This window comes from Camelus dromedarius, chromosome 34 (genome assembly GCF_036321535.1).
Source record: "Camelus dromedarius isolate mCamDro1 chromosome 34, mCamDro1.pat, whole genome shotgun sequence".
Taxonomy (NCBI): Eukaryota; Metazoa; Chordata; class Mammalia; order Artiodactyla; family Camelidae; genus Camelus; species Camelus dromedarius.
Genome location: NC_087469.1, coordinates 1949419 through 1968140, shown reverse-complemented (window position 1 = coordinate 1968140; position 18722 = coordinate 1949419). Strand labels below are relative to the sequence as shown.

Here is an 18722-nt window from a genome sequence, read left to right as displayed (position 1 = left end):
CTCTTACAAGGTTTCCTTTTTTTTTTTTTCCTTAATACAGTGAGCTTAATCTTATATCCATTACCAAGTAACTGCTTATGGAGGAAATTTAACTGTTAAGTTGAAGCTGGAAACAACACTAATGTTGCTCAAATGAGTGAACCTTGAGACAAACTGTTTCATCCACACCATGGAACACTACTTACAACAGAGGGAGTGGAGCATTACATACAGAACAACTTGCAACTCAACAGATTCGTGCTGAGTCAAAAAACCCAGTCCTAAAAGGCTACATACTTCATAGCTTCATTTATATAACGTTCCTGAAATGACAAATTATAGAAATGGAGCACCTAGGATATCTGTGTACCTACTTCTAACAACTACATGTGCAGCTACCATGTTCTCCCAATTAAAACTTAAACTGAAAAAAAAATTCACTGTAATGTGGGTCACCTCAACCAAAAGTAGATTTAGGTAACATTCTCAGAAACCAGTTAGCAAACAAAGACTCCATCAGCAGAAGGAAAAAGAAGGACTAGATAAAATAACAAAATAGCCACCGAAAAAGCACTGTTAGAGACAACGAAGTAATGTGGTTATTAATGAGTATCTAATAATTATTTGCATATGTTTAGAATATATGAAATTTCATTCAGTATTAATTCAAGACAGAAAGCTTACCCGATGCTTTGCCTTAATTTTCTTCCTATATTCTTCTTTGTCAAATTTGTCCTCTTCTTGAAGCCTTTCCTTTGCTTTATCTAAGTTGATACCGCCGGCATCGTCCTCTTCCTCGGTCTCCTTTGAGACAGATTTCTGCACTTGTGGCCACTGTTGAACCAACTACAGACAGAAAAGGTTAAGTATGGGGCAGGAAGGCAGGGAGTTTTAACAGAGCGTCACTTCCCTTTATAGAGTGACTTTGAAATGGTGCACATACACACTTTCTGCCTTACAACCTGTATTTCTTAAACTTTCTAACAAACTATATAATAAAAGTGAGCAAGTCACAGAAAACACCATCCCAGGCAGGATAAAGGAATCCTGCCACAACTCAGTAAGAGCAGAACTGAAGGAAAATTTCGTAAGATGATTTGGAGAAGGATGTTGCCCCAACATCATCTCAGTGTTCTGGGCAGGCTATACGCCACCAACTCAGCTCCCAGTGATCCGCACGGGGTGGCAGGGGGCAGCCCCAGCACAGCACGGCACCCTGGTGTACCTCAGTCATGCTCTCACCACACTGGCTTGTTTCACTCTCCTGTTTTTCTTTACCAGCATTAATCCCCTCGAGGGCAGTCGTATGTCTTATTCATGTATCCTCAGAACCCAACACATTATCTGGCACGCACTAGATGCTCAAAAGTGGCTGATGTGTCACACATCAGCTGGTTCTACACATAAAAACTGAAATAACTAAGCTAAGTGTAAAGGAGAGTGGGTCTCAGAAGCCTGCTCAAACCTACGTGATTTGACACATACAGTTTATGGTTAGGAACAAGGTGATGAAGAAGTCAGGGCCCTGATCTGGGAGTCGGGAGACCTGGTTTAATTGTCCTGACTTTTTCACTAGCTTGATCCATAATCCTGAATGGATTACTTAATCTCTGGACATCTGTGTCCCTGCCTGAAAAATAAGATTTGTTTGACTTCATCATTTTCCAGGACCAACAATACTAAAACACTAGACAATTTAGACACAAAGGATTCTCTAATTTTACCTAATGACTGGTTGCCGGGAGGATTTAAGTAGCTGCCACTCTTTCTGAAAGACCACTGATTAACCAGCAGGCAAATGCAAGTTGTAGGCACACACATCGCAGGTGTTAATGCCTCCTCTCACTCCTGTCACCACTAGTCATTCTTCAAGTTGAGATTTCTACAGAGCCGCAACTTTAGGCAACGAACCAGGGTCACGAACACAACTGCACAAGAAGCCAGGCCAGCCATCACCGACACCAAGGAAGCAGCGGGAGGGAGCAGCTATGACAGTAAGAAAGCCACCCATTGCTCTGACTTCTCACCCCTCTTCCAACCAGAGTGAAAAAAGTTCGCTTTGTGGGTTGAACAAATGGTGGCTTTTCTTTGATACTTTTAGATCAGAAGTTTCAGCATAGCTCACGCCACACAGAGCTCCTCTCAGCAATCAGCTTACACTGAAACATTTTACAGCTAAGGATTTACACTCATCTGGAAGCTAATGGATATGATTTGTGCCGTTACACTCGGGAGCAGAGCAAGGAACCTCATTATGGCAACAGCACTAACCTTTCACAGTCAGCATCTGATGCAATACAACTGTATTTTGGTTTAGCCTGCTTCTCAGGCGCTGGCCTCTTTTTAGTAATTTCATGAAGATTCATGTTTATCAATTATATAGGGTTCCTTTGCAACTTCCAGCAACAGTCTGAACTGCATTCTACTTGTTGGTTTTCATCTAATTTGCACATCATTTTACTCTATATATTACTGCAGATTTGGGCTTCTAAAGCAAAGCCCTCTTCCCCAAAGTAACATCCAAATCTTCGTTAACTTCAGAATTAAAAGGAAACATACTCCACTGAATACAGACTGTGTAGACAGCATTTATATTAGTCATGATGAAATAACTGATGTGATACATTACTCTCAGTATAAAAAGCTCTGTTATTTCACTGAGATACTAGACAATAGTTCATTCACTCAGCAGGTGTTTGTTTCGAGGGCTTCCTATTTGCTAGGCTCTCTTCTAAGGGCTGAGGACACAGCAGTGGGCAGACGCCTTCCCTCACGCTGCTTCTCCCATCCCAGTGGACTAGAAATACCTCACCTCGTGCCACTGGAGTGGAAGGAATGGACAATCACCAAATAATACAGAATGTAAAGTCAAATAGTAAGTGCAATGAAGGAAAAAATAAAAACAGGGCAAGGGAAATGAGATCGCGGTGGGCAAGGGGTGCGGTGTGCTCTATCCAGATGAACAGGGAAGACTACAGGTCGGTGAGAGTGAAACTGGGAGATGACAGTTAGAAGATCTGCTATGACCACTGACCAGACACCACTCCTTAAGTGAGTCACCTGATATTCTAGATATGACTCTTTTAAAAATGAAGATAATATTCTTATGTAATAGAGTGACCTTCTTCAAGCAATCTGTGAGAGGTAACCCCTTCCCCACTCTACAGGGATGAATTTACACTGAGACCAGGTACACAGTGAGATGAAAACCAGGCAGCTATGTGCCCGAGGTTATTTTAAAGCAAAGAATTCCTTCCCACAGTAGCCAGTAAGGAAAAGCATGCCAATACAGCACGTGAAACTGAGGAACTGAAGAGCAGAGGCTTTTTAAAGTTAAGCAAAAGATGCTGTGGTGAGTAGCTGTGTTACTAGCCTTGAGCGTGTTCCCATAGAGCGTGTTGACAGATGGGCCCCCATGACTAGCAAATCTTATCTATAAAAACAGGATTTGGAAAGTTCAAAACCAACACTGTTGTTATCATCAAGAAATACCGCAGTTTACTGTCAGTGAGGCATTCGTGCCGACAGATGTACCGTTGACCAAAACCCTACAGGAGCAGCGAAAGGAATGGCCTGAGTCCTTTACACAAACGTTATTTTTCCTACTAAAGAATGCTTAAGTCAGCAGGAGACTCAGACTCTTTCTAGTACTTGGAATGTACTCAGAAACGAAGCACGTGCAGAATCTTACCTCCCCTTCGTCAGTAAACGTTATTTTCTTGTTTACTTTAAAATTTCTCTTCATTACTTTTTTTGCCTCTGCGACCTTGGTCACTTTTTTCTTCAGCCTGGATTTAGAAGGTTCTTTCTTCTGTGTGAGAATATACAAAAAACAGAGATGATTAGGTAAATAGCTGGTTCATAATAACAACTTAACACTAGCAACACACTTCCCAGAACTGAGTGTGTGTGTTGCTCACTGGACAATGGGAAGCACCAAAATTACTGTCTAGAAGTAAAACTATTAGACTTATTAACTAACGCCCCCACCTCCATTCCTAAAGGGGTTTAGGTTTCGATAGGAACATGAGACATAAATAACCTTAAAAATTTTTATTACTAAAACTATGCTACCTTGATAATGTAGAAGCATCAGAAATTACATGATGGATAATGTCATTCTAAATGAAGTAAGCCACAAAGAGAAAGAAAAATACCATATATCACTTATATGTGGAATCAAAACAAACAAACAAAAAAGGAACTTATTTACAAAACAGAAACAGACTCACAGACATAGAAAACAAACTTATGGTTACCAGGGGGCGAAGAGGGTGGGAAAGGATAAACTGGGAGTTCTAGATTTGCAGATACTAACTAATATATATAAAATAGATTAAAAAACAAGTTTATACTGTATAGCACAGGGAACCATATTCAATATCTTGTAGTAACTTATGGTGAAAAAGAATACGAAAACAAATATATGTATGTTCCTATATGACAGAAGTATTGTGCTGTATGCCAGAAATCAACACAACATTGTAAACTGACTATATTTCAATAAAAATACATTTAAAAAAAAAAGAAACTACATGATAATGTGATAAATGGACAGATAAGATAAGTAAAGCTATCTTCCAGCTAAAAACAGGGCACATTTTTAAAACAGTTCTAACTTCCAAGTACAACTTTGAATTTTTAGACTAGGAAAGTATTTCCCTGAAAAGCAAAATGACTCCAATACATTGTTTGTGACTCAAAAATCTCCCTCCCATTACAGTAACTCACTATATGAATACTGGGAAACATCTTATGATAACTAAGCTGTGTCCAAAAGTGAGACAGTGTAAGAGTTCTTGAACAGGAAGCTTGTCAACCAAAATAAACTGCATACTTTGTGAACACAGGGCACTCTCACTAATAAGACTTCCTTCCATCCAGCCATCACTCCTACACCTCCTTTCTCCCTCTAAATACTTATCAAAGAACACCAGCAACACCACCACCAGGGCTGGAGACTGTGTTACTGACTCCTACAGGATCTTCTTGGTTTTATGCCTAAGTCAGTTCTTAAGGATCTTGGGTTGGCCGATACTGTCATCAGCCCTGGGCTAGTGATAGAGAGAACGCCAATCAAACAGTGCAAACTGAGAAAATCATTATGATATAAAAATAACACAGAGGAGTGAGTTATAACCAAAAAAAAGCACGAAATATCCTGGGGAGCCACAGGAGCAAACTTTCTGAGGGCGATGATAATGCTCCTAATCTTGACAGGCGTTTGAGTACACAGGTGTATACATTTGTCAAAACTCATCAAATGTTACACTTAAAATTGGTGCATTTCATTGTATGTAAACTTCTACCCCAAAAAAGTATCCTGTAAATAAAAACTGTACTTTTAGTTAATGCCAGGCAAGTTGAAGAATATGGAAGAGTGTAACGATGTTGGCAACTTACTCCAAAATGAATTAAATAAAAAAGGATGATGAATGGATAGATGGAAAACTACATGAAAAAGGAAATATGGTTAAAAGTTAATTACAGAATATGAGTGATGGATATTTTGGTATCCAAAGTGTACTTTTTTCAACTTTTCTGTATGTTTGAAATTTTATGTAATAAAACACGAAAGAAAAGAGAGAATACACTCAGAAAAATAAGAAAAAATACCCAGAAAAACAAGAGAAATAGTCACAAAGGAAAGATACCAAAAACTGTCAGAATAAAATAAAGAACAGTCAGAAAAACAACCCTGCAGAGAGAAACCCTGGAGTGAAGTAGGTCTACATCAAGAGCTTTAGGGAAATCCATGTTGTCACTGAAATTATGTAACAAAAGTCAGGGGGTATTTGCATCTTTGCATTTTTATGGTTTATCATAGTTTCTAAAAGGGGTCTGTGATATCCCCCTCCTCCCCACAAAAAAAGGTTAAATTGTTTGTTTGTTTGTATGTTTTAGGGAAGCCACTGAAGAATGGAACAGAAATGCCAACATGGGTGAGAAGACAGGTTTACTGTATTTTCCTAATAGGCTGTGGCTTTGCTCTGATACTTTAGGATTAATCTTCACTCATTCAAATCTGCAGAGTGTCATCAACACACAAGACATCAGAGTACACACTGCCCCAGCAGTGAAAGTGACAGGTGGACTCCCAACTCCCACTGAACCTCACTCTATCAACAGGGGAAAAAAATTAAACATTGACTATTTAATCACAGATGTAAGTGCTTGGACAAAATATACAGGATGAATAAATCTTTAATAGGGTGCCTGCCCTAGCTAGTCTAGGGTGAGAAAGTCGAAGAAAACTTCCTTTTAAGGGACAGGTGTTTGAACTGAGTAGCAAACACCCAAACACTGCTGTATGACTGGCACATCGGCGCTGAACAAATGCCTTCTGTGAGTCAACGGATGGTGGATTTCATATATGGCTTACAAGAGAGTCGTAGTTCAATGTCATTCTTTTCAATATTAATGTAGCAGTTAATACATGCTTATTTATTCATTAAAGAATATTCAGTTAAAAAGTCACATTTATGTCCTCTTCATCTACCTCAGTTTACCTTCCAAGAAGCAAACACAGCTACTAGCTCTTTCTGTATCCTTCCAAAGACATTCCAGTCACATTCAAGTACATATGAAGAACCCATGTTACCACAATATTTACGTCTTCGTGAGCATTTATCTACCTAGGGTACATTCCTTTAAGTTAAAGCCATTGGTCAAAGAGTATGCGCATTTAAATTTTGAAAGGTATTTCTAGGCAAATTATACAAATTTATACTCCCATCAAAAATCTGAAAGCAACTGATTCTCCATATCTAGTCAAACAAAGTATAATATTAGGCTTTATATTTGCTGGTCAACTAGGTGAAAAAATAATATCTCTGGGAAGTTTTAATTTCCATTTGTATTATTTTGAACATAGCAGAACATCTTTGCAAAGGCGTGTATTATTTTTCAGTGCACAGTACAGATTCTTTGTCAATACTTTTAATGACTCCCTGGTATTTTATTTATTAACCTGTGAAGTTTCTTCATTTGTTAAAGATGATTCAGTCTCTTCTCCCACTTCATCCTTTATGGTTATACTTTTGCCATATAGGGTAAGAGTCTATTGTTTTGCTTTGTTTTGGCCTTTACTGAGCAGATTTTTTAAAAATTTTTATGAAATTACATTTTCAAATAATAAAATTTTCTAGGTTTTCTAGGTTTGTGCCATACTTAGTGCTTTTCCAACTAAAAGATTTTTTTTTAATGAATTTAATTCCTTAAAATGTAGATTTTACTTTTCTCAAAAGTTTCAACATTGGCTCTTGGACCAGAGGGAAAGTGCTCATTAATACTTTAAATTTCTATACACTGTCACAGAAACTGTAAAGTATACCTATTGCTAGGTAAGAGTTATTTTTTGACTATGAGCCTTTATATTAATGGTGTAAGAATGAAATTTGCAGCAGCCAGAAAATATTATGAAAGATTTCCTGACAAGATATGAAACATCAAAATGCAATTTTTATTTCTATTTGCACTTCTTCCACAACATGTATGCTAGACTTTCAAATAGAATGCCAAACGGAAAATCTCAAAATACAAAGCTGATAGAGCATCAAGTCATTCTCGACAGTGATGGCTGTAGCAGGTTGCCACGAACAACTTGGAAAATAAAAGGTAAGAACAGTTACAAACACAACAAGGGTTCCTATCAGAAGGGCCATGTTAGTTAATATTGGCTACAAGAAGATTCAAATTATAATCCATGAAAAAAACCTACTTTCATATAAGCATTACTGGATATCCTAGAGGGTAAAATAAAAGCATTACTGCAAAACAATAAAAAACAAAACCACAAGGAGATGAAAGTTAGAATTAAAGGGAAAGATACTCCAAAGAAGTCAGATTTTTATCTTTCCTTAAAGTAGCTTCATTTGCATCACCAAATAATTAATAGTTTATAATAGAATTGTATCTAAAGGTGAAGAAAACCAACAAAATAAAGAGCTATCAACCCTGGTGGGGACCTTGAAGGACACCTATTAAAGCCTAAGCCCTCATGCTAAAGGTAAGGGCACTTTGCAGCGTTTATAAACACTGCCACTCCAAAATCTGAACCTACTGACCTTGAGACATTTCTATTGCCTAAATCACCAAACCCTACTAGAACATATTTATGATTTTTTTAAAAAGCAAAACTGCCTGCTATATAAGCATAATGCCTTCATCATCCTACATTTACTGAACTACAGTAACTCACATATTCTAATTTTACAGTATGAAGTAAGGATGCACTAGCTGACATTCTAGTTTAAAGCCATCGAAACTTCCCTGATGATTAGGGATGTTGAGTACCTTTCCATGTACTACTGACCATCTGTATGTCTTCTTCGGAAAAGTCTATTCAGGTATTTTACCCACTTAGAATTTGAAAATATGATTATTTGGGTTTTTGTTTCTGAGTTGTGTGAGTTCCTTATGTATCTCAGATATTAACCCCTTATCAGATACATAGTTTGCAAATATTTTCTCCCATTCTGTAGGTTGCCTTTTTAACTTGTTTCCTTTGCCGTGTTAGAGCTTTTTAGTTTGATGTGGTACCCTTATTTCAGCTTTTGTTGCCTGTGCTTTTGGCACTTTATCCAAAAGATCTTTGCTAAGAATATGCTATTTAAATTACAAGGCCTCAATTCTACTTCCTTCTGATGAGAATCATAGCTGTTACAGAATTTATCTGTATGAGACACTTGTCTCATTACTTGATACTGACACTTCATAAATCATATCTAGAAGACTGCCTGAAAGAACCATTCTATAAATCTTTCCAAATTTTTTTTAACATTGTATAAATAATGTGTGTTTACTCCAAACACAGAATCATACAGATGAGAGCCTACATATCCCATCAAAGTTCCCCATTTTTTTAAGGCTAGATCAGTCCTGGTAATTATATTAAGAAGCAAACCATAAGTAAATGTTAATCTTTCTCGTTCTCTATTTCATATGGTCAATAAGGCCGTGCACCACTAATCTCTTTGCAATCTGTAAATTGCAATTTCAATGTATAAAGTAATGACAATGGTTAATGAGTACTACAATATATAAAGTATCAATGACAAAGTATTTATTATGAAACATTCGTGATTCTTTTGGAAAAAATCATTTTAACCAGTCAACATAAATGGGAAAACAGATGATTTAGTATTGTTTTTTCCCCCGCCTCAGATCAAAAACTATGTAATATCTCGTGATCTCAGTTTTGCTTGGACTTCCTTCTGGTTATGGAGAATCATAAGGCACAAACACTCACTGCAGTGTTTTCTGATTGTTAGAGTCTTCCTTTAAGATTCCTACTCCCTGAAGCCACTGGCTTAACTTGGAACACTTTCCAGAAGCTGCTTTTTAACCTAATAAATTCTTCCTGAGAGTATGTGTCTGCTACCTTAACGACTCAATGCTTTCAGAAAAATAACTTTCAAATCTATCTCCAATACAGTTGCCATCTCCCTCTATATATTCTTTCTCTTATTTTTCATAAGTAAGTCCCCCCACCAAACCCTCATTCAAACACCAGTTTCTTCCCTCAACATCTGTCTTCTTTTCCTCATCTATTCCTTGTAAGAATTAACAAAAATCTTCCCTTGATTTTAAAAAGCTTCTTTCTAGCATTTCAGTCAATAGTTCTTTAAATCTTCCATTGCCTCCAATTAGTCCAGGTAAGACCTAAATTCCTTTCCTCCATCCAAGCCATATTTTACTTTGCTTATTTCCTTATTTTAAGCCTCATCCCCAGTTGAGCTTCATGACCAGGCAAATCCGTCACTGTCTTTGTCCTATATATTATCTCAAACAGATCATTCTACCTTTTCAGCAGTTTTTATACTGTTGCAATGGATAAATTTTGAAAATAATTCATATTTCTAACTCACTATCCTAGGAAATTTGTGTTTAATTCACTGAAATTGTTTAGGCTGTTTACTGATTTTGTCTTTGTTTTTGCTTTTTTGCTAGCCAGGAAATACGCATTATTTGCTACACACCATGCCCCTCCCAAAAAAGCCACTCTACAGAGACGAAATCTGGGATATTTCCTATTTCTTAACAAAATTATAAAGCCAGTCATATTTTGCCTTAAGAATCCCATTTTTAACCTGCCATTTTTAATAAATATTTCTATATTAGGAATTAGGCAGCTGGAAGCAATTTAGAGAAACAGAGCTTGATACATACTTTTTGCCTCTCTTTTTAGACTTAAAAAAAGTGACAGTATGGATTTCATTTCTAACTTGTGTCCAAATTGACTACATCAATTTCTGTTGTCTCCTACAACTTTTGAAATTCTGCTAGAACTTACAAATATTATAAGCGATATACAAAAACTCAGCAGTATAAAAAGGAAAGCTAACTTCTTTCACACAGTCATTTAGTTAACAAAGTTAAGGGAGACTGACTACATAAAGGAGGCAATAATGGTGGTAATAAACTACGTTACAAGACTTGGGGCAGCATTTTTATGAAACCACTATAAACAATATGACACTGAGGTACACTCTCTAGGGGGAGCACTAAACTAGCAACACCCCTACCACCTTCCTTCCAAGTGATACCAAAGACCTAGCAATAATACACCAGAAGCTAATTTAATCAAAATCTGCTTAATCAAAATGAGACAGCATCAAAATAACATTCAACAAGATTTAATTATAGGTTTCACCGAGAATTTCATAGCTGGCTCCAGCACCTACAAGAATAACAAATGACTTGGCAGTCTGATTAGTGTGATCTAAAGCAGAGTTTCTGAAAATTCATTCATCATAAAAGTCTAACATAAAAATGCCACGTAATAGTAGCTTTTCAGTGAACTGCAATTTTAAAAATTATCCACACACACATGCACACGCTTCTATACTCTAAATTACAGAAAGAGAGTTTCTATATGATTTCAAGCCTTTACAAAGAGCTGCTGTAATAGAACTAAGATATATACTAAACTCAAACTGGGCTTGGTACCTGCCTAGTTAAGACATTTTTTTGACATGCTATTTTAAGATATTTAAGAGATGCTGATGCCAATCTCCCAAACTCCTAAGACAAGGTAATTAATCACTGTTCCTAGTTACCCATGGTTCCAATGTCTGCCATTTTTCTAAACTGGCTGACATTAGTAAATCACAAGACATGCGTGGGTTGTATTTTAACTGAGAGAAATAATGACATCACTGCCATGTTTAGTCGAAGCCATGTTCACAACTACTTGTACAGTCAAGTTTCCAAGCTCTGCTTTCTATTTTATACAAAAGTTATAAGCTAAGCCAAAGTACCAAAGGAAAGGTCAAAGGCCAGCGTACATGTGCTCCATTTCAACAGTGTGCTTCGACGATGTCTAATCCTTTACCACGGGATATTCTTAAAACTACACCATTTATAAAATAGTGGTATGCAAAGCCATACAGTGGTGATTTTTAAAGTACTGGCATTATTAAGAACAGAACCTGGAGGATGAAAAGGCCAAAATCACCTAGAGAAATAACACTGCATCCACACACAAATGCAGAAGTGAAGCAAATTTCAAGATCACAGGGCCAGCACCAGCAAAGTTAGGGCTAGAACACTAAATCCTGGAGTGGGGAGATGCGCAAAACAGAGAAAGGGGGTTAAGAGGTACAAACTTCCAGTTATAAAATAAGTAAGTCACAGGGATATAATGTAGCACATAGGGAATATAATAATATTGTCAATAATGTTATAACTTTTGACAGATGATAACCAGGTTTACTGTGATCATTTCATAGTGTATAAAAATACTGAATCACTGTTGTACACTTGAAACTAATATAAGACTATACATCAATTATACTTTAAAAATAACAAGAATAAGCCTATATTGATCACTAAAAAAAACCCCAAAAACAAAAAAAACCAAACCTACTTTGTGGGCTTACCTTAATACCACATGTAACAAAGTATCTTAGAAATATCTCTGAGACTACAATTTCCCATAATTTTCCTAAACAACACTCAGAGATCCCATAAAATGAAAATCAAGACCTGGTCAACAGCAAATGGTTTTATTCAAAATGAAAAGAATTTCTCAGTGAATGCATTTTTAAAATGTTTTTCTTTTTTTCTTTTTTTATAGCAGAACCATATACATGATTAAATCTGACCTCTAATTGTTTTTTTCAAATCTCTCAAAAGCATAATATCTAGAAAAGAGTATTCTGCCCCTCAACACTCTACTACTTTGTCATTTTTCCCCCAGCAAATTACATGTTGAGCATGCAGTGATTAATATAATTTTCATCTGCCCTATTTAGCACTTAAACATTTTTAAGTCTGACAGCCAATGGAAGCTGCTGACAGATTCTTGCTCATTTGTTTATTTTTCTCCTACCTTAGAATGAGTCCCTGCTATTTCATTAGTAAATGTGTAACACTAAAATGCAATATTCAGAACTGCAACTTCCTAAAAACTACTACAAGCCACAATTCCCAAAGAATTAAAATGAAATTTTTGCTAAGCTCCAAACTCCTTATGTTACACAGCCAAGTGACATTTTTTTAAAATCACTCTTTCTAGTCCATCCAGACTAGAAAATGTAGGAGCTAGCAATATGTCTGAAATTCTCCCCCAAAAGGCAAATTACATTTAAGATTCAACACTGGCTATCTTTCGAGACCTTTTTTCACTTTCTTCCCTCAGCCTTCTGGTGATTATCTCTCTTGGTATTTATTATACTCTACCTCTATTTTTTTTTAAATTGAGGTACAGTCAGTTTACAATGTTGTGTCAATTTCTGGTGTAGAGCACAATGCTTCAGTCATACATGAATATACACATATTCATTTTCATATTCTTTTTCACCATAAGCTACTACAAGATATTGAATATATTTCCCTGTGCTGTACAGTATGAACTTGTTTATCCATTTTATATATAGTAGTTAGTATCTGCAAATCTCGAACTCCCAGTTTATCTCTTCCCACCACCCCCTCTACTTCTGTTTTTAAGAAATTCTTCCACTTCTACTTTACCTCTCTTAGACACCACACCAAACTCCCTGAGGATACAGACTTTGTCTTACTCGCTGTTTAATTCCTTGGGTAAGTACCTACACTGTGCCTAAACAAATCAATAATTATTTGTGAAGCTGAGCTGAGCCTGGTCAAATCAAGATGAGTTTTTGTTGGGAGTAACATTCATTCAAAGACTCTGAAATGCATTCCTCTGTTACCTATTCTGACATCAATTTACTTAAGTAGCACAGAAATAAACAAATGTGTAACATTTCACATTTGACACTTAATTTGTTGAGGGAGTGGATTCACTGACCCTGGGCAATGAAGTATATGCAAGAAAAAGAACAGTCTGAAAATGCCGTCAGGAGCCACTCTGGGTGCCTAGTCAGTGAGATGCAATAGCTCCTTCATCCCCTCCTCCCAGCAGAAGAGGCTGCAACCTCACTCAGCTTCAGACAGAACCATAGCTTCTTCCCTTAGCAGGGCAGACCCAACCTCCCAAGTGCCCTAGGTCTCCACCTGCTGGGCAGATGAATTTCTCAGATGACTGCAGGCATCAACACTCCGCTGTCTGATTCCCCGGTAGTTTACGTGCCTATTCACTGGTATGATTGATTTACCGCTTCTACAATAAGAGACAATAATATAGGACAGGATGCCTTCACTAGAGTAAAAACCTATGCTTATATGGAGCACACTGGCAAAACTCTGGCACCCCTCTGTTTGGAATAAGGGGATGGGAAACTCATGCCATACTTCTTGCTGACCCTGGCTTTCACAAAATGTCCCCTTTTCCCAATAAAGCCTATTCCTTACTCCACATTATGATACTGTGAAATTTGTTCTAAGCTCTGACATATGACAAGTGCCAATCCAGATGGACTTACCTGGCAGATCAGAAGGTCGCTACACTTCTCTCTGAGAAGTTTATAGAACATTAGCTAGTTAGAGATACCATCTGCCAGACACCATGCGAGATGTTTTATGTTTCATTTATTCCTCACAACTTCCCTTTTGAGGTACTGCCTGCATCTTACAGGTGATGAAACTGACAATAAAATAAGTTAAACAATTACCCTGCTGAAAGAGACAGAGGCAGGCTCTAAAAACACAGACTCATCACACTCAAATTTTGTACTTTTTCAAACACTGAAGCTCGTGCTCGTCTCAGGACTCCACAATGTCACTGATTAAAATAAACTTTGGAAACACTGTTCTATGAAAGTTTAACCTACTTTCCAAATGCTGGAGCTCATAACCTCTCTCAGAGATTGAAATACAGTTTCTACTTGAGCAAATTCTTCAATACAGAATTCACTAAATAAAGAAAATGGATGTTGTACTGGGACACCTATTGCTATTTCTCCTGTGTATTTTTAAAAGAATAAATTACAACAAGAGAAAACAATGAGAAAAATTACTACTTTCACTAAAAAATTAATGTAGATTCCAAACCACATACATTATTAATATTGGTCAAAATCCAAAGCTAAATGCTTTTTTCCAAGTTCCAGTGTTATCCCTGAAAGGTCTCTACTGGTACTGAAAACAAAGACAAATTGAATGTTCTTATGTCACTCTAGGAAAAGAAAATAGTAATTACAGACAGAGGTGAAATACAGCGAGGGGAGGGGCTAGAAAGGTAATAAGAGTGCTGTGTCGAGACTCAAGGAAGACTTGCGGGACAAAAGAGACAGCACATATGGAACAAAATAGACAGGGGAAAGGACAGCCGTGTAGAGTTAAGACAGTTACAGAAATAAAAAGAGACAATCTGAAAACAAAATCACAAGAAAGGAAGAAACAAGAGAAAGTAAAAGCTGTATAAAAACACAATCCTCTCACGATTAGTGGTATGTTGCAAAAACACTGCATCATGCAGCCAAATCACTTTTTTCCCCTAATAGACACCCAATCAAACTCCTAACTCTAAATAGAGAAAACAAAATGATTAAACGAGCAACAGGAAACTTTCAGAATTTCTTAACCAGCTACTGACAGGATGCACAGTAACTGTCTTCCATTTCCCAAATATTCTCTCTCTTAGCCCCAAAGAATGCCTGGGATATAAGTATAGAAGTGGTAAGTCCAAAAGAAAAGAGTATATTGGAACATGAAATAAATCTCTGGGACTCAATGTGGTTATTTCTAAGTTAGTTTGCTATCACTGGCCAATACAATTTATAATATATCCTAGACTGCTTCTTCTCCAAAACTCTGAATTATTTAAACCATACAATGATTTGAAGGATTTGGTTAAAACATTAATAACTTAATGATGATCCTAATAAAAGATTTACCTCAAACTAACTTCAAATACATTCAGTTTCAATCTAATCAAGTAAACAGGCTGAACTGATGAAAATTTTATTAAAATGCAATTAATTCTCCACTCACATAATAAGATTTATGAAGTTAGCATATTATAAAACTCACTAATAATTTGCCTCATTAATTCTGAATCTAAGATGCTGGATATCAAAACTTCCTAATAAAGACCCCAAACTATCATACAGTAACTTGATCAAAATAGTACTATGATCAGCTAATTATTTGAACACCTACAGTAAGCCTTGTCCAACTAAAGGCATAGCGTCTGGATAATTTTCAACGTGCTTTGAAATGAACTATTTTAAGAACAGTGAGTAAACCCATATTTCACTGCTCTGCCAGAAATAGCTGCTATATCTTGACTATCATTTCAAAATAAGCTCCACCTTACTCAGAGAAGCGTGCATGCGTTTTTGGCGGGGCAGGGGGAAGCAGCACAGAGAGAGGGAACAAATATGGATGTGTATGAACATCTTATCAGAGAGTGTCCAGAGAGTTGCTTTCCCTGAATCTCGTCCCTGGCATGGTCTCTCCAGTTTACTTCAGGATATACCGAGCACTGACATACACAATTTATTATTTTACATACTACAGGACAGCCATTGAACTGCAAGGAAACACTGTGCTTCTCTAGAGTAGAAAAATGTTTTCTCCTTATGGAAAAAACGTTCTTTTCATTTTGGCAGTTAAGCCTCAGAGCCCAATTCCTGATCCATATTAAAAACCATGTAAACCCTTGCATGGCCTGTATATTAAGTTTCCCAGAAGTCATTTCTACTTTGTGTTTTGCACGCCTGATGTTTTCCATTTTATTGCATTAAGAGGGATAAAATATAACTAAAAAGAATAAAGGAAGCTCAGTCATTTATTCAACAAACACTGACTGGATGTCTATTAAATTCCAAGTCCTATCCTAGGCACTTAGGATGTATTGAAGCTTGCATTCTAGTCAGAAGACACACACACACACACACACACACACACACACACACACACACACACACACACACGCAGAATATGCCAAGGAGCTTTACAAGCTAGAAACAAATAAAAGGCAGAGTAAGGGGTAGAATGGAGAAGTTTTAGACAGTCAGAGAAGGCCTCTCTGAAGAGGGGAGGCCTGAGCAAAGATCTAAATGATGTATGTGAAAGAGGAAGTCGTCAATAATCCAGGTAAGAGTTCCAGGTGAAGGAAACAGTAAGTGCCAAAGGCCCACAAGTAGAAAGGAGCCTGTTATTTTCAAGAAACAAAAAATTCCAAGTGACCAGACAAAAAAGAGCAAGGTGGAGGGTGACAGGAGAGGGAGTCAGAGAAACAGGCAGATTTCAGATTATGCAAGGCCCGGCCTTGAAGGACACGATAAAGTCTCATTTCCCCCTCAACATGGCAGAATGAATGCAGGTTTTGAGCAAGAAAGAGGACATGATGTAATTTACTTTTTTTTTTTTTTTTTTATTCCTGCCAGCCCACGATGTGAAGATACTAGACTCGAAAGGAGCAAGGGGTAAAAACCAAGTAAACCAATTAGAAAATTAATCCTTTGGTCATAGACGGTTTGAGTCACGGCAGCAAGTGAAGAACACGGTAGAGTGTGGATACATTTTGAAGGAAGACTAACAAGACTTGCCAGAAGAGTTGTAAAAGAGGATTCAGGGATGACTCCTAGGTTCTTGGACTGAGTGACTGAGTGGCTGGTGTTAAATACCCAAAAGGTATTAAACAGAGAGTTAAAAGGAGTTTAAGGGAAGCAGAAGAGCTTCAGGACATATATTTGGATTTATCGACAAATCCAAAGTCTACGTTTACCTAGGAAACCTATGGAGATGGAGACTAGTTTAAGGAAGAGCCTCAGGGCACTCCCTCATTTAAACATGGGGAAAGAAGGCAGAATCAGCAAAGAAAACCAAATAGACGAAGCAAATAAATACAATTAAATTTTGTAATTTAAGTGAAGCGTAACAAGCTTACTCCTTTCGACTTCATCTTCGTGCTGTGTGATGCAGGGAATGACAAATCAGTTCATGACCCTTCAGATTCAAATTAATAAGGAAAAGAAATAAAGTGAGCTAAGCCCAAAGAAACCTCATTATCTAAAGAGTCACAGGATCCCAATTTTACAAGCATGAAAGCAGTTAAGCCCGTTTGACAGAAGGATATCCAGTCCCCTGAACGTTTGAAACAACATTCAATGTCCATTTCCCAGGGAGCTTTTGGATCATTAATAGCACTCATTTTTTTGTTGTTTTTCTGGTTCATCTGAAAATAACGGTAAGCCTCCACCCTGCTTACTTTGTCAACTTTTTTTCTTAATTGAAGTATAGTCAGTTTACAATGTTTTGTCAATTTCTGGTGTACTCAACTATTTTAAACCACCTCCCAGAACCACGCTAAGGGAAACGCATATAAATATATCTAATGATTAATTATAGAACTTCCTAATGTCAAGTTAGAAGATTTTGCCTCTCAAGTCTAGTAGGGTGGGCAGAGCACAGAAAGGTAACAGAGTAAATGTTCTGCTATTCGTGAAGTTAATGGCTAGTTTGTTTTATTTTAATAATAGTGTTGTATTTTAAAAAACACCACCAGCAACAAAAAAGTAGTCTCCAGATATAATGAAGAAAACACTGGGCTAAAAAGAAGGTATCTTACTCAGGGACAGTTTAATTTCCTATTGTTAACAAATATGCATGGGGTAAGAGGGTGACTTTAAAAGAGCTACACAGAGAATTATATAAACTTATATATGTGACCCAGCCTAAGCCCAGCCAGCCAGCATTTACATGAGTGTGTTAGAGGTGTGCAAATTTGTTAGTTGTCTAACAAATAAACAAAAAGATGAAAATTGACTCAAAAACCCTGCTTCATTACTAAGTCAGTATACAGGAGATTAAGCACACAAATTTTAGGACTACTTATTACTAAGTCCAAATCCTAGCTCTACTATTTAGTAGCTCAAGAGTTTTGAACCTCCCAATCTTCAATTTCCTCATCTGTAAAATAGGAAAGAAAATATATTCTCAATAGCGCTATCTTAAGGATTAATTAGGAAATATAAGTGCTTAGTAAACGGTCTGCCACAATAAATCATTCCTATATTGTTGCTGCACTCACCACCACCAAGGCAGTGAACAAAGCAGAATGTGCCAGAGATTTAAGAGCAGTTGAGACCAACAGAGAAAAGGGGTGGGCCCCTGAAGTTTCTGTTCACTCATCTATTTGACTGACCTCAAAATTCATCAACCAGCTCTCATCCCAGGTGTGTCCTCCTACTCTGGTCTTTCTGCTCCCACTCACCATCCTGGTGAGAGTGACATCTAGCGATAACTATCCAACCACTGAGCTGTTACTTTTTCAACTTCACTGTGAGGTCCTGCCACCTTAAACTCTCTGGCGTCCACTACACAGAAACCTGACCCCTGTTTTCAATTTTAGTTCCCTTGAGCAGAAAGTC

The 18722-nt window shown here is 37.2% G+C and overlaps 1 protein-coding gene across 1 annotated transcript in view; it reads right to left on the bottom strand.

Moving 5' to 3' along the window:
* The window catches only part of DDX10 (DEAD-box helicase 10), a 214111-nt gene that overhangs the window by 85810 nt on the left and 109579 nt on the right, over positions 1-18722 (bottom strand). Inside the window, exons 14-15 of the mRNA XM_010988966.3 lie at positions 3671-3790; positions 664-825 (exon numbers count right to left, since the gene is read on the bottom strand). Of these exons, the coding sequence (XP_010987268.2) occupies positions 664-825; positions 3671-3790 (282 nt within the window). The remainder of the gene's footprint in view (positions 1-663; positions 826-3670; positions 3791-18722) is intronic.